This window comes from Mchenga conophoros, linkage group LG16 (genome assembly GCF_057382185.1).
Source record: "Mchenga conophoros isolate Kocher_MC1m ecotype Shallow Benthic linkage group LG16, M_conophoros_male_GT1.1, whole genome shotgun sequence".
Lineage (NCBI taxonomy): Eukaryota > Metazoa > Chordata > Actinopteri > Cichliformes > Cichlidae > Mchenga > Mchenga conophoros.
Genome location: NC_140541.1, coordinates 19,501,339 through 19,528,205, shown reverse-complemented (window position 1 = coordinate 19,528,205; position 26,867 = coordinate 19,501,339). Strand labels below are relative to the sequence as shown.

The 26,867-nt window shown below is 39.8% G+C and overlaps 2 protein-coding genes across 6 annotated transcripts in view; one reads left to right on the top strand and one right to left on the bottom strand.

Moving 5' to 3' along the window:
• col4a1 (collagen, type IV, alpha 1) overlaps positions 1–8,317 on the bottom strand; it is a 53,900-nt gene extending 45,583 nt beyond the window's left edge. For both annotated transcript variants that reach the window (XM_085250500.1, XM_085250501.1), the window contains exon 1: positions 8,087–8,317. In XM_085250500.1, the coding sequence (XP_085106626.1) occupies positions 8,087–8,158 (72 nt within the window). In that variant the 5' untranslated portion in view covers positions 8,159–8,317. The remainder of the gene's footprint in view (positions 1–8,086) is intronic.
• The window catches only part of col4a2 (collagen, type IV, alpha 2), a 78,241-nt gene that overhangs the window by 6,887 nt on the left and 44,487 nt on the right, over positions 1–26,867 (top strand). For 2 of the 4 annotated variants that reach the window (XM_085250498.1, XM_085250496.1), the window contains exons 1-3: positions 8,345–8,590; positions 8,729–8,844; positions 8,950–9,001. In XM_085250498.1, the coding sequence (XP_085106624.1) occupies positions 8,807–8,844; positions 8,950–9,001 (90 nt within the window). In that variant the 5' untranslated portion in view covers positions 8,345–8,590; positions 8,729–8,806. Of the gene's footprint in view, positions 1–8,344; positions 8,591–8,728; positions 8,845–8,949; positions 9,002–24,837; positions 24,955–26,867 lie in introns of those variants that run through there. The other 2 variants (XM_085250497.1, XM_085250499.1) reach the window with 2 other exon arrangements.

The following is a 26,867-nucleotide window of genomic DNA, read 5'->3' as shown; positions in this document are numbered from 1 at the left end:
GATCTTTATTTGATTTGGAGGGATTTTTTATAAGAACAAACATATCCTTTCAGAAATTGGAGTCTTGTTCAGTGAGGTAACGCAAGAAGGTTTTGTTATAAATATATCTGCTGCACACGATGATCATTAAAAACATACACAGCAGATAAGCTGATAGATGTGTATTTATACTAAAAATAAGCACGTGATTAATTTCAAGTGTAACCTCTAACATCATAGCAAGAAGGTCCTGGTTTGAACCCCAGTCAGCGCCTTCCTCTGTGGGACCTGCACGTCCCTCCCGTGCCAGTGTGGCTCTTCTTTGGGTGATCTAGCTTCCTCCCATATATATATATATATATATATATATATATATATATATATATATATATATATATATATATATATATATTCCTCCCATAGATATATATGTTAGCTTAACTGGTGATTCTAAATAATTAACCAAATACACTACGTGTCAGCAGCAGCACCAGTTCCTAGCAAGAGAGCTAATGTAGCATGGAGGCTAAGAGCAAAGCAGCAGTAGCTAAGAGGGCTTTTATTTTCTTTAAGTTTAGCTACACCAAAGTCACAAACTCTGAACAGCTGGGTTGACAAAACTCAAAAGACTTAGAACACAGCCATGCTTTTTCTTGTCCGCTCTCACTGTCATAATGATCAGTGTCATAACTGAACTTATGCTAACATAAAAAGTTAAAAAAGGCACACTCAGAACGAGAGGAAGTACACAGTAGCCTGGTAATTGAAAAACTGAGTTTAATATTATTATTATTATATATTATACATTATCAACTTACTAAACAATACCAATTCAATTAACTTATATTAGTGGATGCATTTATTTACTATGACGTAAAGCTCAGAAATTAATGTTAAGTTGAGCTTGAGGATCTCCACTCCAATAATTGACAGACTGATTCCCACTCTCTTTCTGACAATAGGTGATTACAGTTTATTGATTTAACAGTGGTATTAGATCAGTACTCAACACTGCCCGTTACTTGAAACAAAACATATCTTTATCAGTAAAACAATACGAAAGTATAGCATGGCTCTAAGGCTTTTCCAACAGTTGCTCTGCAGTAGAGTTAAAAAAAACTCAAAAAAGAGAGTGTGGAGAGGCACTAAAACTACAGAAGTATTTAATTCTAGAAGCAATTCAGCAACCAAAGCAGACCAACACTGTCATGGCTGTGTGCAGGCAGGCAGGAAGAGAGGAGCCAAAATGCAGGACTCGCGGAGGCAGAAGTAACTCAAAATACTCAGCTTTATTGCTGGGAAGAAACTGAACAAAAAACGAACTAAACTGGGAATATGGAACAAACTAAACAGGTAGGCAGGCTGGCAAACAGAACACACAGCAAAAGTCAGGGTACGATGCGACAACAAGCAGGGGACGACGCAGACACTAAATACAAGAGGTGAACAGAGCTAAGACGAAACAGCTGGGAGACACGGCTGACGAGACAGGGAGAGCACAAAGCTCAACACACTGACATAAGGCACAGACCTACAAAGTAAAACAGGAAGTACACGACAGACACGGAGATCCAGACAAGACACAGAACTTAACATGCGCAGTATCATGAGCAGACATAATAACATCATGGGCAGACAGAGGGAACACAGAAAAGAGAGACCAGTGCAGACACAGAACAGAAACCTAACAAATGGCAAATCTTAATGGAAAATACAATCAGAATAAACAAGATCATAAAAAAGAAACGCAAAACACTGAGTCATCAGACTCAGGACCACGACAAACAGGTACTGCCTCAAAGTCTTCACCACGGTCTGTTGGGTCTGCATATCTTTACTGGGCAGTATTTGTTCATGCTCAGCAATGACTTGAGTCTTGCATCTGTTCTTTGTACTCTAAAGTGAGATACAAATACCTCATTTCCACCTAAGCAGTAGTACTGTTAATGGTGCAAAACCAGCTTTGCAATGGTGCCTTTAAAGACCACACTTTTACTGCAGAACATTATATAGGTTTACATGGAGGAAGCTTGGGGGATTTCCATTGGAAAAAAATCATGGCAGACAGAATCTGTAGACTGCATCTAATGACTGTTGGACTTTGTCTAGAAAGCCCCACAATAGCCACTGCCACCAGTTGTTCCAGCTTTGGGAGCTGCAGCTGAATCAGTACCAGCTTTTAGGCACCAGCATGAGTCATTTTTGTGGAAATTAGAGAAATAAATTCTAGATTAGGCACCAGCACCATGCCAGTGGAAAAGAGCGATAAGACAGAAGCCTTTGGAGCCAAAAAATGAACAGCTGAAGGATGGGATACAACACTTGTTCAGGCTAGGAAAAAAAACATAAATCTAATGATCTCATCATCATTGTCCAATACTGGACAATTTGGCAGCAGTAGGTGAAAGTTCAGGTCGAGGGATATCAAGTGAGACTAAACTGTTTGCTACGGGGTATCATCACTGGCTCCGAGACACATTCTTCCACTTCTGGGGCTCGTAGCCTTGTTACCTCCTCCCCTTAACCTCAATCGCTCACCACCTCGCACCTCCCTGTTAGACAGATATATCCATTACACTCTGCCCAAACCACAGATGACATTTATGACTCAGCAATTTCACACTTATATGGCTAATTGCACTTTCACCATAGCAGGAATCCTAAGGGAAGTGACCAGTCTCAAGCAAAACATACATAGTGATCCTTAAGTAGTTAAAGTGCAGAAAGTATTAGCATGGGACAAAAAAAAAAACACACCAAAAGAAATGTTTTATGTGCCAAAAGTCAACTCCAGCTGTGACAAATCTTAAAGAATGGCCTCCTTGATGATGCTTGGACCACAGGGAATTGAAAAGGGCTTCTCCATGCTTAGCCAACTTCTTAAATCCCCAACTCACATGGCACAGGGAACACACACACACACACACATAAAATGGGGCACCATTTGCTACAGTACTTGACTAAGAAGGTCAGGGGAGAATTTTCTTTGCTACGCAGTGACGCCTGTCAAAATAAGAAGACACCAACATGACTGCAAATCTTCCAAATGTAGGCATTTTTACAACGCTAATGCCAGGGGTCAGACAGGTTGTACCTTCCCAGGGCACAATGCTTGGCTGGTGGTCAGTCAGAGGCAGAGTCAGCTGTCATGTCTGTGTGAAAGGAGGTTGTTCCACTGCCTAGACAAAACTACATGCAGCCTTCTTGGCACTTTGGGCAGCAGCAGTCCCAATTTGAGTCTTGATATGGATTCTTAGCTTTCAAAGTGGAGAAAGTTCCTCAGCAGCAGCTGTAAATGTTGCTTCTGTCTTTCATCTCGGATCCAAGTTGATCCTTGCTGGGATTCACCCCATCCTGGCACATCATAGCCAAGCTGGGAGGTGGAACCCATGACTTTCCCACCACTTACCGTGTTTCCGAAAACCTTCCATCTAACATCCCACACACCATCTCTCACTCCAGGAATCTGCTTCTCTTCCTCCCTCTTCTTCCTAATTCTCTTCTAGGAATTACCGATGACTCATTCTGACCAGATTAAATGACCGCCAAGGGAGAGAAACTCTTGCGTTGCTAAACAATTGAGAAACTTACTCAAAGCAGATGATGCATTACAAAAATAAAGAAGTAAAGGTCTGCATAGAGCCGAGTATCAGCTCGTTGCTCAATCCACACAAGAGGAATGATCATAGCAGCTTCTCTAAAGTCATCGTGACCCACTCTCAGTTCAGACTGTCTTAATTTCATATCTTAATTTGTGGAGACAAAAAAAGAGAACTGCTACATACACAAAAACGCATCAACAAAGGCACCATTAACAGCAATTTCTATACATTTTAAAATGTTTGCTGACATATTTAAACCTTCCTATAGACTAGGGTCTGTGCAGATCGTATCTCACAGGGCTTTTTCTTCTATAATTCCAATTTTTTTATGACTTTATCCATCAGTTTGTTCCTAATGATGTCACACCATTTTATATTTCTGCCTTGATTGGGACTTTTTAAAAATGTAAATAGTTTCGAGACCCAGGGGATCCCAGTTAAAAGTACCCAGTGCCACCTCCTGATCATTATTGTCATGGGTATCACACAGCATTAGAGGAGGGGAGGGGTACTCTGTCAGTCATTTAAAGAGTAAAGCCTCCATTGCGGTATTTGCCATCCAGATGGAGAACTTACCAGACTGGAAACTATTGGAAAGTCACTGGCTCTACCTGAGACAGCTGGGGTGCACCCTGGTCATGCCGCATATGAAAAGGAGAGCTAATACTTCTATACTGCAAACCCTTGAATACCCTCCTCGGAGTGAGGAAAACTCCACCTGCTGATATGACTGCCCAATGTGCTTGTAAAAGTTGTTACCTTTGGTCCTGAAACACAGGGTAGCAACTGTTTGCTCCTCCTGTCACATGCCAGCATGCCCCAAGCATAGCATGTGGGAAACAGTTTGCTTTAACAGCTTGTGATGTGTTTTTAACTTTAGCTGTTTTTACTTGTTTCCTGTTTGTATACAGCCTATTGTGAAAGATTCTTTAGGCACAGCCAAGTGGCACACGGTTTCCACTTTGGTGGCCTAAAGATTACATCTCTGCTCTTTGGAGATAGATGTGAGACCATGGTCTTCAACAGGAACAGGGTGGAGTGCTCATTCTGGGTCAGAGGCAAGTTGCTGTCCCAAGTGAAGGAGTTTAAATATCTCAGGCTCTTGTTCACCAATGAGGAGGGGGGAGCCAGACATTGACAGACAGGTCAGTGCAGCAAGAATTGGGATGCTGTACTGCTGTGTTGTGATGAAGAAAAAGCTGGGCATGAGGGCGAAGCTGTCAATTTATGGGTCAATCTCCTTTCCTACCCTCACCTATGGCCACAACCTGTGGGTAGGGACTAAAAGAATAAGATGCAATACAAATGGAAAAATGAGTCATCTGAGGTCATCCTCAGAGATAGGGTGAGGAGCTCTGTCAATCAGGAGGGACTCAGAACAGAGTCAGGCGGGATCCCGGGAGGATGCACCAGAGCAGATCGAGTGGAGCGCATGGTTTATCCACTGCTGGATAGTGACATGCTGGAAAGATTATGTCTGCGGATTGGTTGGTTGTGTTTTGAATTCGGTTATTTTATATTGGGGTCAGAGTGACCCAGATTAGTTTCATCATAGAAATACAACTGAAATGTTTACTTGAAACTATTGAAAATAGAGATATTTGAATGAAAACATGGTAAATAATCTTTAAAGCAATAGTGTGGATTGTACTTTGGATAAAAGCTCTAAGTTTTTAAGACTTAAAGAAAAGTTAAAACTTTCTGCTGCACAAAATATGAAAATGAATTATACTTTGAGAATTATTATTTTTCTATTATATTTGCCTCTTGCAGTAAACTATTCTTTGGGGATCTCGAGAGACCCCAGTTGGTAGTCCCTGTATGTTAAATATGTCGGTAGGATGCAGGTCAACTCGTCATTGGCTTTATTGTTCTGGATAACAGATCAGGAAATCCTCTTCCTGTTCACTCTGCAGCTTTTGATGGATAAATGTCCTGAAATTATAACAAACTTCCTGTTGCCGACCTCTCATGGGCGATGGGAAAATATTCAAATGATTAAATCCACAGTGTTGACCTGCTTCGATTTCACTGGTTCAGCCAGATATCCACCTCCTCAGCCTCTGTCCAGATGTTCTGTTTCAGCCTGTGGTTTGTGCTTCCAAATCCAAGCTTGCAGTGGATAAAACGTGTACTCCGCTGTTTTGTTTAACTTGATATATTGGCTTGCAATGTAATACACTTTTATCCCACGTAGCTCCCTGAATCAAAGGTCACTCTGAGTGAAGGGCTGAAGATTAACGTGATTAATAAAGTGAATAATGATTGTTTTAGCAATAAAACATCTGGAGAAAGGAACATCAAAACCAAAGTGCTTTGTTTTTTGTCAGAGCAACCAAGATAATGGTCAATATGAAACTTAGAGTAGGCGTTTCTGAACTGAAAAAGTACGTCTTGAAGACATCAAAGCAGATAACATCTTCACCATAATATCTGGAAGGTTTTATTAGCTGGCATTTGTAATTTGCAATATACTTAACCGTGTCTATGAGACATGATGATGGCTTACTGTTACAATCCATCACAACTAAAATTAGAGTCCAGCTAATTTATCAGTGGAGCGATTAACTATTAGCTGATCTGTTATTGGCGTCATTTGTAACAGCAGATAAAAGTAAAGAAGAGATGGGAGAAGCACGCTTCGACCTTGCTCACAAGTACTGATGTTGTGCAGTTTGTTCACCAGTTTGTACACCTCTGATAGACTGTTCACATGCGGGCAGAACTGGACAGTAAATAAATAAATAACTAAACATAACAAGCATCAGAGAAATCTGTTTGTTTGGGGATTTTTTTTGTCTGTCTGAAGTTACAATAAATTATTATTTAATATATTGGAATATCAGATTTGTAAATCGCCATATACTGGAATCAGACTTAAAAATCCTATATCTGTCAGTTATGACTAAAAGTTATGTGAATAATTTTATACATTGTTTCATTTCTATATGAATTGGCTTCCTTTGCACTTTTCACACTGTACTGCTTCTCATCTTGGCCAGGACATCCCTGTAAAAGAGATTTTCTAATAATAAAGATTTAAAAAAGGACCCCCAAGTTGACCAAATGATAAATTTAAGCTACTTTGCATTGTCCAGCCTCTTCCTCCTCATCTTTAAACGTAATAAAAGTCCACCTTGTTTCCTCACTCGGCTGCAAGTGTAATCGATATTTCTGCTGGAAACTCCAGCTGTACTTAAAAATAAAGCCTCAAAAGAAGCCAAAAACTGCAGTAGTTCAACAAAATTACAAGAAACCACAGCACACTTTAAAATACAAAAAAAACAAATTCTTAGAGGAGACTTATAGAAATGTACAGTGTTGTTATGGCCTGTTAAACTCACTAATTATCTACTTTGAACTGATATTTTTATTAAAAGTTGCTCATGTAAAGGTTCTTACTGATTTCTTGAGTCTGCCTTGTTTGTAAAGCCATACAAAAAAGCTCAACGTTCACCATTGTGAGGAAAACACCAACTGCAATGTGCCAGATCATCATTGCTGCCAATTCACACTGTGCAGTGTTTTAATCAATGTAATTCTAAAATACAGCGTCCCATTAACATCCATGCACCAACCATGTAAACAATGTATAAATATATTTACTGTAAAAAACAACAACAAAAAGATTCTACATAGAGCACAAAAATGACATCACCTGCATAAGATTTGGACTCGGTATCATTTTAAGTAAAGGAATCAGTTTTATGAAGCCCAAACTAAAAAAAATCATTATCATAATAATAATGTAATCATCATCATCATACAGTGGCCAACTTTCATTTTGATGTCAAAAATGAATTTATATGACAGAATATCTGAGGTAGATTATACACATCGGAGGGATATGTAGGCTATTGTCTTTAAAAAGTTGCACACTTTCATTCATGGAATCATTCAGCTCTTATAGTCATTACTTGTATCCCATAATACATTCTCTTGTAATGAGTGCCTCACTCAAAGTATAACAAGGAACCCGGACAATCTGATGCCTATGAAAGAACAGTTAGTCTCTGGTTGTTGACCACAAGACCATTACAATGTGTCTTAAATGGATTATGTAAATGTACCATAATCTTTTCGGAGTGCATACGCAACACACGCCCTGAGAGACAGAGTTTTCAACTCTTCAGATGGAGTTGGCTCCACCCTTTCCCTCCTCCTCAGACATAGAGGATGTTGGAACTCAACTCCAAAATGTTCACAGCAGAGCGTGAGCTCTCCCGAAAAGTATATTTCTGATAAAAAATTTAAAAAAAAAAATCAACGCGTACAAATATCTGACAAGAAAGAACTAAATAAATGTTTGTAACATGGATAAACAGAATAAATGGACTGTATTACAAATCAGTCCAGATTGGAGATATGAGTGTGTTGGTCTCCGAACACCGCAGGGACGCATGGTCTTTATGAATAAAGTCTGGTCTTTATCCTTAATCAGACAGAAACGATACAGAATCTGTGCATTCACCAAAAATAATGTTGGAGACTTTCCCTCCACTCACCTCAGCTTCTGTCAGATCCACACACAAGTAGAGAGCCGCCAGCATTAAGAGCGAGCCGGACGGTAACAGCATCGTGGCTGTGCGCCGTTGGAAGCTTTGTGCGCAAAAGTTGTGCAGAGTGCCAACAAAAGCAGCCTTCTTCCTCCAGGTAATTCAAAGTTTATCGGCAGCACACGGACAGCACGTTTTGCTGCATCTTTGTCCGAAGCGTTATGAGGATCTGATCAGTGTAACTTGGTCTTGTTTGTGATGCACCACACCCCCCACCCAAAACGACCACCCTCGCTCATGCAAAGGGTTTCCACCTTGCTTTTACAAACACTCCGACTCTTTTCGGTAAGCAGAGGGACTAGTCGGCACACATTTGTGCTTTTGCAAGAATATTTGAGGAGGTTTTCGTGGAACATAAAGCTGATCTTAAACTTTTCAAACGGGGAACCTGGGCATCTCGTGATACCCAACTTTTTTCCTTCGTCTAACCATCGCACAGAGACCGGAGTGACCGTAAGTAGTGCATTTTACGAAACTGGAACTGAGTGTGAAAGTGCTAAAAATGAATGAATATTGACACAGAAAGTCTCATATGTATGCACTCGTGATTAACCAGAGTTATTAACGTCGTGCGTCTCCGCTGTGCCTCAGGTCGGACAGTCATGCTGTAAAGCGTGTTCACGTGAAACTGTGTGGGACTTGAGTTTGCGGTCCGCGTGAGTGGGGACCATGCAAGAACAACACGGGAGAGGACAGAAAAACCTGAGGTAAGCACAGCGTGAAGGCAGCACATGATTACCACATGATTCATTGATCAGGATTTTTACGCGTTTTTTATTTTTTATTAATTTTTAAATTATTATTGTGAACAGGCTGCTGCTTCTGTGCCTCGTCGTTGCCATCCTCTCCTCAGAAGTGCACGCAGTAAGTTTAAATTTAACGCGATCTTTTCATTTCTGATTATGAGAGTTCACTTGACATGTGCAATCTGTAGAATTAAAGCATAAGCGTCATGCTGATTGCGTCTCTCGACTTGGAAGTTGCTGTCTGAAGCAGCAGAAACGCGCAGACCTCGGTGTGTGAACAATGGGCGTGTCAGCACCAGAGGGTTTCTCCGGTAGGAGGGATCTTGGCAAAGAGCATTTTCAGTGGGATTACTGGTGTCGCAATTTTAAAAGTTTAAATTGGGACAGCCACATTTTTGGCTCTTGCAAAACAAATAAACAGGAATAGGATTAAAATATGGGCATATGGTATGCTTTTCTTGACCCCGGATTGAGAAGTGGGGCCATGACCTCTGCAAGCAGGATGATGCTGAGTATGAGCTTTATGGGTTTAAATGTGTCACTTTGTGTCCATTTCTTTTTAATTAATCAAGAATACACCATCACCACCACCACTGCAGCCCATAACAGATTCATTACTTTAATGATAAATGCTATACAGCACATTTTAATCATAGTGGATCTACATGTTATACATTAAAAGGCTTAAACTATGAAAAATTAAAAAGCCAGAGCTTTTTCACAAGGCTATTACTACTACTACTACTATTCCAAGTGTCTGAATCTGCTATGGCCCAATAAGATCATGCACACAGAGGGGCATGAAAACTCCCAAACCTGCAGTCAGTGTACAGTCAGCTCTACTACCAGATTATTCCTCAGGTAAATAGTGACTGTAAAGGGATCCCTTCCTAATGCTGCTCTGCTATTACGAAATCTGGGGTAAAAGCCACAAACCTCAGCCTCTGCTTTGAGTTGTCTAAAACAAATATAAAGTTTCATCAGGTTTAACTATAAGCAGAGCAACTTCCTAAGAGCTGTCATTTTATCTTAAGCCTATGAAACTCAGTGGTGCAGGAAGCACTTTTTAAAATTATGCTTGTGGTTCTGTGGTAAAGTTTTAAACACTGCTTCATAATTTCTGCGTGTGTGAGGTCTTGACGTTGGACATGACATGAATGTCAGCATCTGCACTTTTATTCTTTGGTCAGTGGGGCCCCATTCTGTGGATCCTCCGTGGACTTCCATGTTTAGTCCAGAATTTGAGATCGAAGAAAGGAACTATCATTCTTACTGTCCTACTCCTAAATGTAGACGTGCAAATCTGATCTGCACCTGGCTGCTGACACGGGCAAGGAAGCATCTTCACACTTTAACCCGCCTACGAGTGAACACCATCACCCAGATTTTCCAGAGCCAAAGTATAGCCTATAAAAAAATCACAACAACAGTTGCCTCAAGGGGCGAAGACTCCACAATAACACATATTACTTTTCTTTCTCCAGACCTTGCGGGGTCTGCTTTATTTTTTCTTTCATTGTTTAAAAACCCAAATTAAAAGTTGAATTTTTTTACGCTTGTGAGTTTTGCACATTGTGTTTGCACTGCATTTATCTGGAACTAGAGCTGTTGAGCTGGGAGCTGAGACAAAGTGAATGTGTTTAGACGATAAAGGTGGTTGGTGAGTTCATTTTCAAAGATCAGAGCGTGGGTTCGACTCCCAGTGAGAGCAAGCTGTCCCTGATTAGCTTCTGGAATAAGATACACAACAATTTAACAAATCACATTTTCTTAACTTAATCTTAAATGCAACTGTTATAAAAAGCACCAAATCATCACTTTGCAGAGTACATTTAAAAAACTTTCATTGTTGGTTAATTTGGCCTTTTTAAAAACCTTTTTAAAACGTTTTGCAACTTTCTTTTTTTTTTTTTTACAGTGCACCATTGGGATGCTGAGTCCATGTGCACACTGTTTGTGTAAGCGTTCGGTACGCGTGTGTGTCTGTGTGTTTCTTTTGACTTCAGCTGGCGCATGATATCAGATGTTTGGCGGCTCTCTGAGTTTTTTAATATCAAACTCAAGGCACTCAGATAAAAGGTTATTTTATCGAGTGATGAAAAGGTCCCGTTGTCTTTCGCTTTTATCAGATTTGGTCAGGGCTTGATTAGAAGCGTGTGACACGGCTCAGCTCCTCTGTGTATTGTCAGGCTTTTTCTCCGAGGCAGGGATGCTGGGCTGCAGCCGGCTAATTTTAGTTTGACGATATCCATGTTTTCTTTGCAGACGAGTAAACTGGATAAACAGTTTGCAATAAACATTTTTTTGAGGCGAAATATTTCCATCTTCAAACATTACAGAAGTTTTTGAAAACATAGTAAGGAGTCACTGTCAGTAGCTATAGCTTGTAGGTAATGAGGTGTTTGAAGATATTTCACATCTTTCGAGGTTTAGGGGAAACGGTTACCAACTACATGTCACTATGATGTTTTCCATTTGACACAGAATTCCCCAAATCCCAGCTAGATCTGGAAAAATATGTTTCTGTTTAATATTATATGAAAATCGCACCCTCGGGACTATTTCACTCCTTTAAACAAAATCATTGTACAACTGATTCCCACCATCTGTCTCCATGTTACGTTTGCACTTGGAATTCCCCAGCCTGTTAAAACTTTGGTACATGAGATTTCGTTTGCTATTCCCAGAGTTTTTGTGTTTTTCTGCTTGCAAATAAGCAGATTTCCTTAAGTTGTGGTGTGACTAAAGGCAAAGGTATGCTAAACCAGCAAACGTTATAGTCAGTGGTGTTGTGTTAGCTCCCTGATAGAGGAACGTGGGCGTGATCTAATTTGCCATGATGATAAAAGCATACATTCTGAAAGTCACTGCTGCAAATCATTCTTACCTTTCCATGCAATTGAAGTGCATTATTTCACAATCTGTCTTAGGGCTGTTCGATATAACGATATATATCGGATGACGATATAAAAACGTCTGTTTCATTTTACGCTATCGTTTGCTTTGTGGTGTCGCAAAATAAACTGTTTACGGCAATATTTTTTCATCGTTTTGATGGTCACTGTAGTGGCTATATTAATTTTTTAAAGTTCTCTCTTTCTCTTATATTTTGTATAACCACACTACAGACAGACAAGTGCCTGTTTTTATGCATCGTTGTTAGCAACAACGACAGTAACAGCATCGCATGTCCGCTTGTTTATGTTCCACATAAACCTTTCACAATAAAGCTCAAGATCCTGTTGAGACTTTTCAAAATAAACTGAATCACGTGAAAGAGCAGATTATTTACGGATGAGAATTTAAAAAAAGAGCCGCCAGGTGCTAAAAAATAAACCTTAGACTCAAACGTTAGAACAGGCTTTTCCCCGCAGTACGCGTGTAATAAATACTCACAAAGAAAACGGCGGCCTTTGCAACTTATGTCTAAAAATGCATAGTTTCATGCATTGGTTAAAACACTCGACTCCAGCTACATGACGCGCTGTAATGAGAAACTGCAAGCTTGCAGCGAGCGAACAGTTCTTATTCATCAATATAAGGTTTAATCAAAAATGTTGGCCCTTGAAAAATCAAAAACCTTGCCTGATCTAAATTTGACCACTTGTTCAAGATCTCCTACTCATGCACCTCTGCACAGTTTCCAGAACAGCTGCTATTTATAGATCATTCCACAGAAGTCCTGTTATTCTCCTGTGTACTTGTGGCTCTGTAGCGCACGCTGTATCTCCTTCAGTGTGTCAAACCAATGATCCTTCCACTCATTCACTTTCGAAATATACCAAGTGGCAGGGAAGAGAATCTTGAAAAGGCACCCGAATTCAGACTGTTTCTGCTGAATGTTCTCCCCCAGATGCCTCAGGACATTACAGTGAATGTCAGGCAAAACAGCGAGCACATGTAGGTCAAGTGGAAGTGATCTAAAAATAGCATCTGTGCTGGAGGTTGTCTGGACATGTCTGAGAAGGAGATCGTGAAAGAGGGATCACCCAAGTTAAGGTTTTTGAGTTTTAGGGGACACTGTTCAATTTTTTTAAAATCACATTTCATATTTTTTGTTGAGTTTTTTTTTTATTACTCAGTAAGTGCTTCTTCAAGATCCATAGATTTAGGTTACCTAACATCAGTGTGTGAACACAAAGCCTAAAGGCCCCTCCAAGGTAGTCGCCTTAATCCACCCTGCACTGTTTTTGTACAGCTTTTGCTTTTATATTTCTCCTTGGAAGTCCTGCATCTCCAGTGTCTTCAGACATTTCAAATTTAATTCACTTTGTGGAAGAGAAAAAAGTTGCAGGGAGCCTAATCTGGCTTCTGGTGACCACAGTTCAAGATGTTCGAACACAACGTTGTCCCTCAGATGCCTCTAGAACAGTGGTGTCAAACATAAGGCCCAGAGGCCAGAATCAGCCTGGAAAAGACTCCAATTTGGCCCAGAGGATGATTTAGGAAAAATGTGAAGAATCTCATAAAGTTTGGACCTTTATACAGCCCAGCCATTCATACTACACTGAAGGAATTAATTTAAAATATCCACTATAAAAAAAACTGTATTCTTGTTTTGTTTTAACTATGGGTCTGCAGTAAGTTTATTTCTTACAATGTAGTCCCAAAGAGTCATCCTGACTGATTTCTTTTTTTTACTGCAGCAGCATTTCTTCATCATACAGAAAAACTGAGATTTAATATTGAAATTAAACCTTTTCTTGTTTTAAGATATCTCAAGGATTAAATTTGTAGATAAACTTCTTTAGACTGACAGAAAGGGGAATTTCATTGGTTCACTCCACGTACAAAGTGAGCTATACATGAGCGATGATGTAAAATGAGTTTGACATCCCTGCTCTAGAAGATAGAGTACAGTAGGTCACCACTGTGACATATTCATGTCAAAAACAATGCTGGCTCCAGCACGCTGGAGGTCTTACTCTTGGTCTGATGGCCACCTTCGGGCCTAGCCACTGAATATCCACTCATTATCACTGTGATCCACAAAGAGATGATCAGTCAGTTTGACACAAAAGTTCATATTACCTCCCTGCATTAGTTTGAGGTCTCAAGCAAGTGGACAAAAACAGGACTTCTGTGGAGTGATTTGGAAGTTGTCCAGAGCTGCACCTGGAGATGACCTTGAAAGGGAAACTTCAAAACACTGGCACAATAATTATCAAAATAGCCCATTTGGAGAGACTGATGCATGCCTGTGCATTTATTGCATTTTATTGCATCTAATCTCATTTTAAATATCTTTGGACAACACATGTCCTCTCACCTTGCACAGGGACAGTTTCTATTTTATAAGTGCGAGTGAATGAATAGTGGCATTGTAAAGCGCTTTGGGTGCCTTGAAAAGCGCTATATAAATCCAATCCATTATTATTATTATTATTATTATTTTCATGAACTGGACATGGAGGTCACATCCTTTGGTGGGAAAATTTAACTTCCACACTTATGAGTGCAAAAAAAAAGAATTGCGCGGGCAGTCACTGCTACAGCCCAGGCTTCTTACATGCAGATAAATATTGCGCACAATTTTTTTTTAACCAGATCTGCTGGTGGAAGAAGGAAGGCTCTTGAGAGAGTAATGTTAACAGGATGTTTCAAATACGTCCCTTTGAGAGGGTTTCATTCCAGGGTGTTTGAGTATATATTTCAACATGTGATGGAATTCGGGGGCTGATGCTGGCAGAGGATGTGTGACTGTGTAGGAGACATCTTTGGCCCCACACTGCTGCGGTACCTGGAAGCCCAGCAGTACCATCTGCTTTTCCAATTACCCCCTCTTTTTCACTTATACTTATACAGCCATGACAGTCAAGGAAAGGTTTTAAGCTTGCTATAAATGACTGCCACGTGACTGAAATGCGGACACGTGACTGACCTCTCAAGTGGGATTGTTTCACGGGAGAGGAAGGTGGGTGTCCGGGCCAGGAGAAGATGTCTGCCTGTGATAAGGGTTTGAAAATATGGCTAACACATCCACTGCCAAAATAGCAGCTTTGACATAGAAGGTGCCCGGCTGTAACAATCAGGGGAAGAGCCCATTGTGCTGGAAGCAGGAAGCCACAGTCTCAGATGAGAAGTCCATGTGTGGGGCTTCCCTGTCACAGCTGTTTGTGTGTGTGTGTGTGTGTGTGTGTGTGTGTGTGTGTGTGTGTGTGTGTGTGTGTGTGTGTTTGTCTCATGTGCCAAGAAAGATTGAAGCAGAGGTGACAAGTGGTTTCCACATCTCGTGACCTCCTTGCCTTTGTATGGTGTTGGGTTCGTGTTGATAGGCAGACATGTGCGTGTGTGCTCACATGTGAGTGGATGCAGAGTACGTGGGTCTTTTGTTTGCTTAAGTATTGTTTCCTCTGAAGTTGGCCTTACAAAAATGTGGCTTTATGTTGGTGATTGTTTTATTAGCCTTTGCATTTGTGCATTGTAAGCATGAGGAAAGCTCTGGTGCGCTTGGCTGCTTGCACCACTGGTGTTCAGCTTTCCTTCGTAAACAGGAGAGCAGAGTGGTAGACGATTACAAGGACAGTGAATAAGTATGAAGGAGATGCTTGTGGGGCGGTGGAACATGTCTTAAATTAGTCAGACAGTTTGCTATCTCTCGTTGGCAGGAGTGTGTGAATGTGTGAGACTAAAGTTTTTTTCAGTTCAGAATCGAGCGAAGAGAAAATAGATGATCCAGAGAAGCTCTAAACAGGAAAAGCAAGCCGGGTGGAGCTGAATATGTCAGAGTTTCTTTACGGCCCTGCTGGACCCCACATAGTTTCGGGACTCCAGAGTTTATAAAAAACATATTCGCAGCATAAATTCTGTCCTGTTCATGCTTTACATTACGCATCAGGCAAAACAGAAGAGGAGTCTGAGTTAGTAGTGTGAAGATTACTTTATGGTTAATAAACTACTGTGAGAGTTTTGAAACAAATTCCCAATCCAAGGAATTCTCTCACTCTTTAAACACACTTAAATCACAGTTTGTTTGTAAAGTAGGCCGAAAAAAATGATGTTTTTTTCTGAAATATTCATGTGGTGATTTCAGTTTTGAACACCGATCCATGCTGCTTCACTGACTTTCCAGACCTCTCTTAATAAAAACTAAGGGCACTAAACTGTGGGAAAATGTGAAATGACTTAAATTACTTGTTTACTAAGTATACATATGCATATAAAGGTTGTCTTATACCGACCTTCGATGCTTTTGTTGGCACAACAAATTTTTAAATTATGTGTGTGTTTGATTATTTAGACGTTTAAATGACGAAGAAGTTCAATATACAAGCCACGCTACATAGGGATACCAGTGGTTTGATTACATGGATAATCACCAGTCATGCTTCATTTTCATCCCAGTCATGCGTGACAGCGTGAAGACAAACCCGACTCGTGTACACTACAGTGCAGACTCGAACACAAACTCGCTGTCGTTCTGTATTCGTCAGATTTTCTCACAGATCTACAGTAGCATTCACAAATGGTTTATTCTGTATCTCCAGATGCCTCCAATATATTTACTGTGGAAGTATATTCTAAAATTTGGCCCAGTAATAATACTGTCTGTATAAGATTATGCCACAGAGGAAGCGGTACCATAAGAAAATGTTTGGATATCAATTCAGTTTGGATGTGGTCTCTGGAAAGTCCCTATACACTGTGCATATATCTTCCCTGTCCTTTGCCCCTTACTCCATCTTGCAGTGATTAATTGAGGGGCACAGGGGTCCAATCAGGCTGTGCTGAAGGAATTCTAAAGCCTTCGTCCTCCCAGAATTCATCCTCTCAGTATAACTCTGTCCCTAACTTCCTTTTATAGCCTCATCCAGCTCCTGGTTTTCATCTCCCTTGTCTTCTGTCTCCTCTCTTCATCCATCTCTGAAAGGGACCCTTGCCAGGCAGTTTGTCCTCGCTCTTCCTCTCAGAGCTTATCTTCTTCACATTTCATCTCCCACCCCCTTGTGCCCTCCTCCTACATTTGTCGTCTGTCATGGTTGGCTGTGTGGCAGGCAGGCAGGAGTGGTGGACCCAAAATGCAGGACTCTTTGGAGACGAGATTTAAACTGAAAACACAGCTTTATTGCTGGACAAACTTCTACATAAAATAAGACTCAGAAAAGCAAAACAAAACTCTAAACTGAGGTGCTGGAGAACTGGAAATCATGAACACACAGCAAGTTGAAGGTACAACACAACAGGGAGCACAGGAAAACACAGGGCTTTTATACACAGGGGAGTAATCAGGGAATGGGCAACAAGAGGGAGACACAGCTGGGAGAAATCAGGCTAACGAGAAAGGGGAGAGGTAAAACTGAACACACTGACATGAGACATGAACTTTCAAAGTAAAACAGGAAACCAGAAACCATCACACACAGACTCAACACTGAGAGGCAGACAGAAAATAACGCATGGAACCCAAACTATACATGAGGCAACAAATCCTTAAACACGAATAAACAGAAACCTAGAATTCCAATAACAATCAAAGCACAAGAGTATCAAAGGGCAGCCCATAGTGCAAAAATAAACCAAAACATCAGAAACTCAAAATGCTGGGTCGAACCGACCCAGAACTGTGACAGTCATCTGTTTCCTCTTTGTAGAAGTAGTGCTACTCAACGAGCTGACAATGAGCTGTACTCTTAGATTTGATATATGGGTTTTTTGGAGGGGGGTGGGGGGGTAAAGCACTGAAGTGTAGGTTTGATCAAATCTTGCAGGTGGTATCTAACTATGATCTCAGGCATCTCCAGCCTCTGATCTCACTGTTGTGTTTTGTCTTCTGGCAGGAAGTCATAGACAATTAATTTCCATCCCAGCTGTGCAGTAATTGATTAGACTTCATTACTTCATGTCATGGGAAGAATGTTAGCAAAGTTAATGCGCTTTGTGATAACATGACCATGTCCAATTTTGTCTGTCTCTCCAATGCCCTGTCTGTGTTTTTTTTTCTTCTTCTTCTTCTTCTTCTTTTTTTGGGATATTATTGCCGTGTAATTTGGCTCAGATATGCATAATTCCCAGAAAATGAACCTTGATAATTTTAGTGATCATCTCACTTTTCTCTTAGTGAAACCACTAAGGTTGTACCAGTGCATGACATGTCTCAGAAACTTATGAATATACTGTAATGCAATGCAGTTTGATACTTGCATTTTTGTTTCCTTTAAAATTCTTATAATTTCTTACCCTTTTACTTATTAACAAAGATTCTTCTCTGCTTAAATGTTGTACATGTAATCTGTTAAATGTATAGTTATCATTTTATTCAGCGTGACTACACTCTGTTTGGCTTTTTTATTCCTCACTTTACCTCCTCTGTCCTTCATCCTAACACTAAGTCTGGTTCTGGTCTCCTCATAAAAAGAACTAGAAGAAAACAAACCCTGCTACTCTCAATCCTCTCGAGCGATGACGCTGCTGCATGGATCTCCCCATCTGGATGTCTGTCATTGATGTCATTTGATGAGCAGCACAAGTATCAACACACCAAAGTCTGAAAGCCTGACCTGTAAGCCCTGAGGTCCAGAACAGAAATTGGAATAATCCCAGGTTGATTTAGCTCAGTATGTAGCAGGAAGCTCTGATTAGGAGAGTGGCCCACTGGGAAATGGAGTTAAGCCTGCATTTGACCCAAGACCAGTTAAGGAGGGGGAAGGTCCCAGTTTGTCAAGCATGGAGCAGAAACCAGAGCTGTGTTTACACTGGATCCCAGCCTCATAGTGGGAGTTTGTCCTGCTGCTTTCAGGTCCCCCTGCTTCAGTTCATGTTCTCCTTCACATCCTGTTCTCTGCTGAGTGATCTGTCCCTCTGCCCCTGCATGTCATTTTCACTGTTGCACTACTTGAATTTCCATTTGTGTAGCATGCTTCTAAAATCAATCAGTCACACATTTATTAGTTATATACTGATTCCATCAAGTGCAATTATTCTCTCTTCTTCTCTTGTGTAACTGACATTCCAGCGATTGGTGAAATCCAGGTAAAACAGTTGCTGTTTTAGGTTCCAGATGTGGCTCGCATAAGGAGCTGGTGATGGCAGATTCTGATTCTGAAATAGGATCTGGATTTTCTGTAGCCAGATGAACTTGCTGACTTGCCCTTCCTTTGATTATGTTGGCTCTGTCTTTTAGCTGGTGCCATTTGAGGCCTTCTATCAAAAGACCTCAGTTTTAACAAGTTTTTGACAAAGTTGCTATTCAGTTTTAAATGTATTGTTGTGCTATACCTGTTGTACTAGACTACTACTGCTTGTCTCTTTTATTTCTTCTCAGTGTTTGTCCTATCTTTCTTTTTGCTCATTGCTCTCACAGATCTATGGTGTTAAAATGTTCCTATTTTCTTTTAATTTTTCCTGTTCTGTAGATGTACATGTCCTCTGGGGGTTTGTGAGTGCACACGGGGGAATTTAGCTCTGCTGCAGGAAGTTGGTGACGGAACAGGAAGCACAGTTAGTTATAGAGATGCGATAATGTATACAAGTTGTAGTGTTTATTGAAGAGGAAAGAAACAGTGACTGGGGCATAATTGTTCTTTTGGGACATTTAGTGTTATATCAAGACATGCCAATGTTATCACTATGCCAAAAGAAACATGGTGATGTTTGATGTTTTGATTTTCCTGTTTCTGGATGTGATGTATGTATATGTGTTTGTGTTACAGTTCAAATCTGATTATTTGATTTTGTTCAGTGCTGGACTATTGCCGGAAGACAAAGCTGCACTGGCTGTATAAACTCGCCCTGCTGACATGTTGCCTTACTTTTTAAGCCATCAGATCTTTGGTTAAAACTGCACTGTGGTAAAATAGAACAGCCTGACTGAAGAAAAAATAGAGAGGAAAGTTTCTGTATTGTTCATTTAAACAGAGATTAAGCTCATTTAGAATTTTACAGACTCATGAACAGTACAGCACATAGGAGTCACACAGCCAGACAGCAGCACCAGCCAGCATGTTTTGGTCTTTGGTTTTCATTTTTATGTTTGAGCCCACTTCAGATTTTTTTATGTTTAGACCTTCCCATTCACAGCCACGGGCGTTATTTTGGAGATGTGTCTTTTCTCTTTTTATCCAGTGAATCACAAATGTCTTCACCCAAATTCTTTCTTTTGTTGTCCTGGATTCACTGACACTACAGGGAGGCTTCAAACAGCGTGGCAGTGAATCAAGATATTGTTCAGCTTCTCTCAACAGGCCGTAGCATTAGCCAGATGGAATCGGCCCACACTGATAGTGTTTTAAGCACTTCTGGAGGTTTAAACTCCACAGAAGAATCCACATGTGAAATCTTTAAGAGACTGAGCACTAACAGAAGTATTTTGATTTTAAATAGTTTTACAGTGTTTGGATTAGTGTGCTGATGAAATAACAAGAAAAGGCTGAATATAAACAAATGCTGTGCTACCGTACTCTTCATCTAAATTACTTTTAACATGACTTAAAGTCTAGAGCCAGTCTCGTGGTTCAGTAAGGTTGGAGCTTTGCCTGACAACTATTATTAGCATGCTATTAAAATCCTTATGACAATGCTAGCGTGCTGATGTTTAATGCTACTCTTTACACTTTGACCATTTAATGTGGTAGACTGCTAAAATTGGATGGTTACTTTTGACCTTGACATGAAAAGTTAAGTTATAACTAAGGTCTTTGGAGATTACAGCTGAGGATATCCAGATAGCGGATATCTGATGAAAACATTCCTTTTTGTGTGCCATGCTTTGTTTATAAAAGCAGATTAATTTAAAAAACAAAAACAAATAAAAGCTTAAATTGTCACCAGATGATAGACCACCGAATATTTGAATATTTGTTCTTTTACTCTCGCTGCACTGTATCCTCCGTTTGGTCTCCACACGTTTACCTGCATGCAACCAAAGTCTGCTCACACATGACTGCTCAGTGGATATTTGACAGATACACAAACAGAAGGCAAAAAAATCCTGATCTTTGCTAAACTTTACATATTCATACACAGATATCTGTCTACAGAGATTGTGAAATAACCAAAGAGACTGCAATTCAACTTAAAGAATGAATGAACAAGTTATTGTTTCATTTACTTCAGTGGTTAGCAAAACATTTCTATGTATCAGCAACCTATGTTACACTCATTAATAATGCAAGTATTTACCAAAACTCTGGGCACGATGAAATGACTACAAAATTTTAATTTAGTTGAAGAAAAAATGTTTTTTGCCAGTCATAAGCAAAGATTTTGGATTGAAATAGATACAAATTTTGTGCTTTTAAGTTGCAATTTTGAAATAAAACCTAAAATTTTGTAAACAAGATTCCATAACATGTCCTTAACACAACTTTTTGTCCTCTTTTAAGTCTCCTTTTAAGTTACCGCTTGATTTGAGCTCTGATATCAACTGATATGATTTGTCGATATGCTGGTATTGACATTTATAACAGCCGATAAACTAAATTTAAAAAGTTATCTTCGGAAGGAATCATGAATAAATACTCATCACAAACGTTAGGAAAATCTGTTGTGTTTCATGTGTCTGAAATGAAAAAAAAAATTCTTCAGCCGATATATGGTATCATATGTATATCAGTCGGGCTCTGCTCTTCATTTAAAGGTCGACTCCAGTTTGTGTGCTTCCAGAGAATCCGTCACTGAGATGGTTCTCTGCTGGCAAAGGGAGTATCACAGCAAGCACTGATATAGTACAAATATGCATCAAGGCATTTCACGCAGCATCTTTCCATCACAGATTCATGTGAACTTATGGCCAGGTGTTTCAAGTTCACGGGCTTGAGCTTTCTCTTTAACGTCACCATCATTAGTGTGATGAATGGCAGCTGCAACCTTGAGGAATCGTAACAGTGAGCGATTAGACACTGTACAAATGTATACACACAGACACACAGGAGGGAGCGCAGAAGCATGAAAGTAGTGAAAACAGATGCATTTCTATAGATGTGCTCTTTCCTAGGTCACACATATTATATCTAATCTCTACGTGTAATAATGATATTACAGCATTCTTGTAGCCACGCACTTTATTGGAATTCAAATATATACAACATGTTTGTAATATGCCATGAAGGCACTGGTCAGAGATGGCTGGCTATAGCTGTTGTTTAATGTTTAGGATGGTCTGAACCAGTCTTGTCTACACCAACGTCAAACACTAGATTACAAAATATACTATATTTTATTAATTCTTTTTTTTTATCTTAACAGTGAACAGTTATTCTGAATTACTTGTTTGAGATGATACCTTAATAAAGCCAGACCTTTGAATGTGTTTAAAGCACTCAAAGTAGAGATTGAACTACGTTTTCTGCAAAATAGACAAGTACTTGTAATTAATAAATAAAAGAATAAGCCACCAGTTAATTGCTCATCTTGCAGATTGACTCCACCTTCCCCACTTTGCACTGTTGCTGGTGATGATAGTCCTCTTTATTCTCATGTCCAGTGGTAGAAGTGAATTCTGTAAATTTAGGTGCATGAGGGAAAATAAGCACTTAAAATAAGCACTTAGCACCATGATGCACTGCTTATTTTGAGCAAACTGAAAGATCTGCATACAAACTCTTAAAGAATGAACATAAGCAGCTGGAACATGCTTTAATGTGTGATCTTCATCTTATCTGCTAAGGAAATTTCACAATGCTCAGGATGTTATTTGATCTGTTTTTCTTTTTATACTGAAAAACTATCGTGAGCATCAGTGTATTTTCCCAGACGCTGAGATATCAGTCATATCTGTGGCAGTTAAGGCATCTGTTTGAATATCTAACAAAGCAGACAGTAATTACAGGAGTGTAGCATCTACAAAGTTCAGTAGTGGGATCGGGCATCTGGCTCCTTGGCTAAGGTCAAAGTGGAAAGGTCAAATCCTTAATATTAAGAATAAGCAAAGCCTGTGTTAAACATCCCACAAAAAAAACACTTATGGCCCTTTTGGGAGGATTTAGTTTCTGTTGACTCTTCATTATTGTGATCACAGCAGCCATATTTTATACCTCTGTCCTCAGTTTTCCTCATAGTGTGTTAACACCAGCCCAAGGCCAAAGATCAAAGGCTCATCCTGCAGCAGGCTGTGACCTCTGATCATCTGATACCTCTGATACAGAGAAACCAGCTCAAAGGGAGTTTGCTGTTTTATTACCCAAAATCTTCCTGTGCCATCAGTGGTGACTGGTTGATGTTTAGATATTTTAATGAAATAGTTGCGATCTAATAAGCAAGAGTGCTAAAAACCCTTTAGTGTAAAAAGTATGTTTTAGAAGAATTTCTGCTTTATCACTTTTGCTCTAGTCAGGCAACATCTCTCACCGTATTTTTATTCATGTTTTTTTTCCTATTAATACTCTGTTTGCATGTTTCACTGGAAAATATGCAAGGGAGAAGTGGAATGTCCAGCTGTGCACACTCACGTCTGCCTTCATGCTGCATTTCTTGGAATCCGCTGATGCTTGCCTCATGCACTTATCTGCACTAACTTATGTTTAAAAGATTATCTCGACTTGAATTTCTCTGTTTCCTTCTGTTTTGGGGGCACATTAAATTGTCTCAAGGTTATAGAGCTTAGTAGTCCATTGCGTTTCATTGCATCAGTCACGTGGACTGCTGATTGCTTTAAAATACCACAAATCAACCCCTGATCTTTGTGGTTTCTTTAGTGCTGCAGGTTGGAGGCCAAAATGATAAGAATGCGTCTCTAATTTCAGCCTAAGTCCGACATTATTTCTCTGCATATTTATTTATAGTTCGCCTTCAGTTTGTTTTGTCTGTATTTTCCTTCATCTTTTTTTGTCTTGTCATCATCCTGTCCTCCCGCCTGAGTTTCTTTGTTGATTTTGGCTGCGTCTGGCGTTCACAGGAAGTGCTAAGAAGCGGTTTTGTCTGTGGTAAAACTAACATATACGGAACAGGGGAAAAACCGAGACTGTGGTGAGTCAAGCTGCCCACAAACCAACCAACAACACATCTGATTCAGCTGTGAGATTGTGGTGCAGCGTGACTTGCTGGAAGCTAAAAGATTCACCAATTAATCAGCGACGTTTTCGATAACTGATTTTATTACTTACTGTTACAGTTCATTGAATTACGAGATTTGGACAGATGGTTTTCAGGAAAGCATGACTTTTAAAGCATCTGGTTTGTTCTTGGGAATTTGTGATGACTTTTGATTGCTTTCTTTATAAAGTACAGGATGATAAGTGGTTTAGAAAAAAGTGTGTTGACTGATTACACAGGATTTGATTGTTTTGTAGTCGACACAAGTGAACAAGATGAGAGGAAATGCTCACAAATAGAAATCTGTTAGATTCAGTTAATGCAATTAATTGCAGTTATTAAAAGTTGTCTAACTAAATGATGCAATTTGACTTTTTGACCATAGCAATTTTTAAGTTTGGCAAGAGGGTCGGCACATTACACTATCTCACCTTCTCTGTACTACAGTTCAATATTAATTAAACAACTAAACCAGTTATCAAAAATCTTGTTTTCTACTTCAGAATGGCATTAACATCAAATTTTATAAGGACATAGAAGAGATTTCATCATTTTTCTTCCTAATCTTCTGCTCAACCCAAGAATTCATATGCTAATCATATCCAACTTTCACAGTAATGTCTGGGGTAAAATGAAGTGAACTTTTCTACAAAGATCAAGTTTGTTGTAGTAATGTTCTCCAAAAACCACTCATGGTAATTATTCAACACTAGTGAATGGATGACACTAATCTTCGGTCTTCAGAGTTTTTACTAAGCAGAGTACTTTGTATTTTTCAGGACAGACATGCATGTAAACGACATTTGAATTGCTGGCGGACCACAGTGTGGTGCTGTAGAAATGCAACAACATATTAAGTGCAGTGACTATGTGTAAAAGCCGCATAGACATTACAAATCAAATCAAATCAAATCACTTTTTATTGTCACATCACATGTGCAGGCACACTGGCACAGCACATGCGAGTGAAATTCTTGTGTGCGAGCCCCACAAGCAACAGAGATGTGCAAACACAACAACACAAACGAGCAAAATACAAGAATGGCCAACCTGAAACTAATAAATATATGTACAATATATAATAGTGTATGCATTTCTGGATGTGTATACTAAATATTTTCCTACGTGTGTGTGTGTGTGTGTGTGTGTGTGTGTGTGTGTGTGTGTGTGTGTATACACATTTTTACAAATTAAATAGTAAAAAAATAAAATAAAATAATAATAATAATAATAATAATAAAATATATAAAATATACAGAGTTGAATATGTGCAAAACAAGTGGCATTTATATACAGTATGGAGTGCATAATGTTGAAGTTCCAGTAGTGAAGCTGAGGTGTCTATGACGTGTTCAGCAGTCTGATGGCCTGATGGAAGAAGCTGTCTCTCAGTCTGCTGGTTCGGGACCGGATGCTGCAGAACCTCCTTCCTGATGGAAGCAGTCTGAACAGTTTATGGCTGGGGTGACTGGAGTCCTTGATGATCCTCCCCGCTTTCCTCAGGCACCGCTTCCTGTAGATGTCTTGGAGGGAGGGAAGCTCACCTCCAATTATCCGTTCAGAGCACCGCACTACTCGCTGGAGAGCTTTGCAGTTGTAGGCGGTGCTGTTGCCATACCAGGTGGTGATGCATCCAGTGAGGATGCTCTCAATGGCACAGTGATAGAAGGTCCTGAGGATGCGGGGGCTCATGCCGAATCTTTTCAGTCTCCTGAGAAAGAAGAGGCGCTGCTGCGCCTTCTTCACTGTTTTGTTTGTGTGTACTGACCACGTAAGATCCTCAGCCAGGTGTACACCAAGGAACCGGAAGCTGCTCACTCTCTCCACAGCAGCGCCGTTGATGGTGATGGGGGTGTGTACTTCTCTGCACCTCCGGAAGTCCACTATCAACTCCTTTGTCTTTGCGACGTTGAGGGTGAGATGGTTGTCTTGACACCAGTGGGTCAGGGCGCTGACCTCCTCCCTGTAAGCCGTCTCATCACTGTTGGTGATAAGACCCACCACTGTAGTGTCGTCTTAAACCTGTAGTGTCGTCTTAAACAACCTAAACTATAGTTACCTATAGTTTAGGTTGTTTAGGTTTGGAGAATGACTTATTTTTTAAATTTGACCTCTACACACCACAACAGTGGATTTTAAATCACTAAAAATGAGACCGAAGTGCAAACTTTCAGCTTTATTTCCTAGATGTTTGACAAAAGTATTATATTGGCTGTTTTTGGATCTTATATATTTTTGGACCTTTTCAAAATTCCAGTAAAAACCTGATATAATGAAAGTCCAGCTCTTGGAATCATCTCCAGGTCCTTCACCTGCTTCATTTGTTAAGAAATAATGAGGGAACAGGAAACAATCAGATTCAGCTCTTCACCTGGCCATGAAACTGCTCATCGGTCAACTATCCAGTTGATTTTGAGCCTCTGAAAATAGGCTAAAATAATGAAAATACCTCTGAAAATACTGTGTATGTAATAATCCAAGCCAAAGTATGAGAGAAAAACATGAGCATGATAGGGTGATGTTGACCCAGCTGGTTCAGTTTCACTAATTTCACATATTTTGAAGGAGTTGGTGCACAATTAGAGTGATGCAATTCTGCAGTCTCCATAAAGAAGAGGGAGGCAACAAGAACTACAAATTTCGTCAGAGAAAAAAATATTTTTATGAACACAGCAGCTTTGCATGTTCACCCCTAAAGCTCTGTTCACTGAAACTTGATCTACATATGAAAATAAGCCATCAATGGCTCCAGACTGATTCAAGTTATATGGATTTATTTATTCTTATAAATTTGGTTTAAGGTACTGAGTGTTGGTAATTCAGGACACCAGGCAAGTGGCTTTTACTAAATGTGTTTCTTTAAGCACAAATTGATCATTTACTTCTGATGAAAGATCTCTTAATTGTATGTCACGTTAAAATGTCGGGCTCTGTTTGGCACATAGAGACAAAGGACCAGGAGTGGAAAACTGTCTGTTACTACTCGGTCAGACAGAACCTTTTGTTTTTTCAATCGT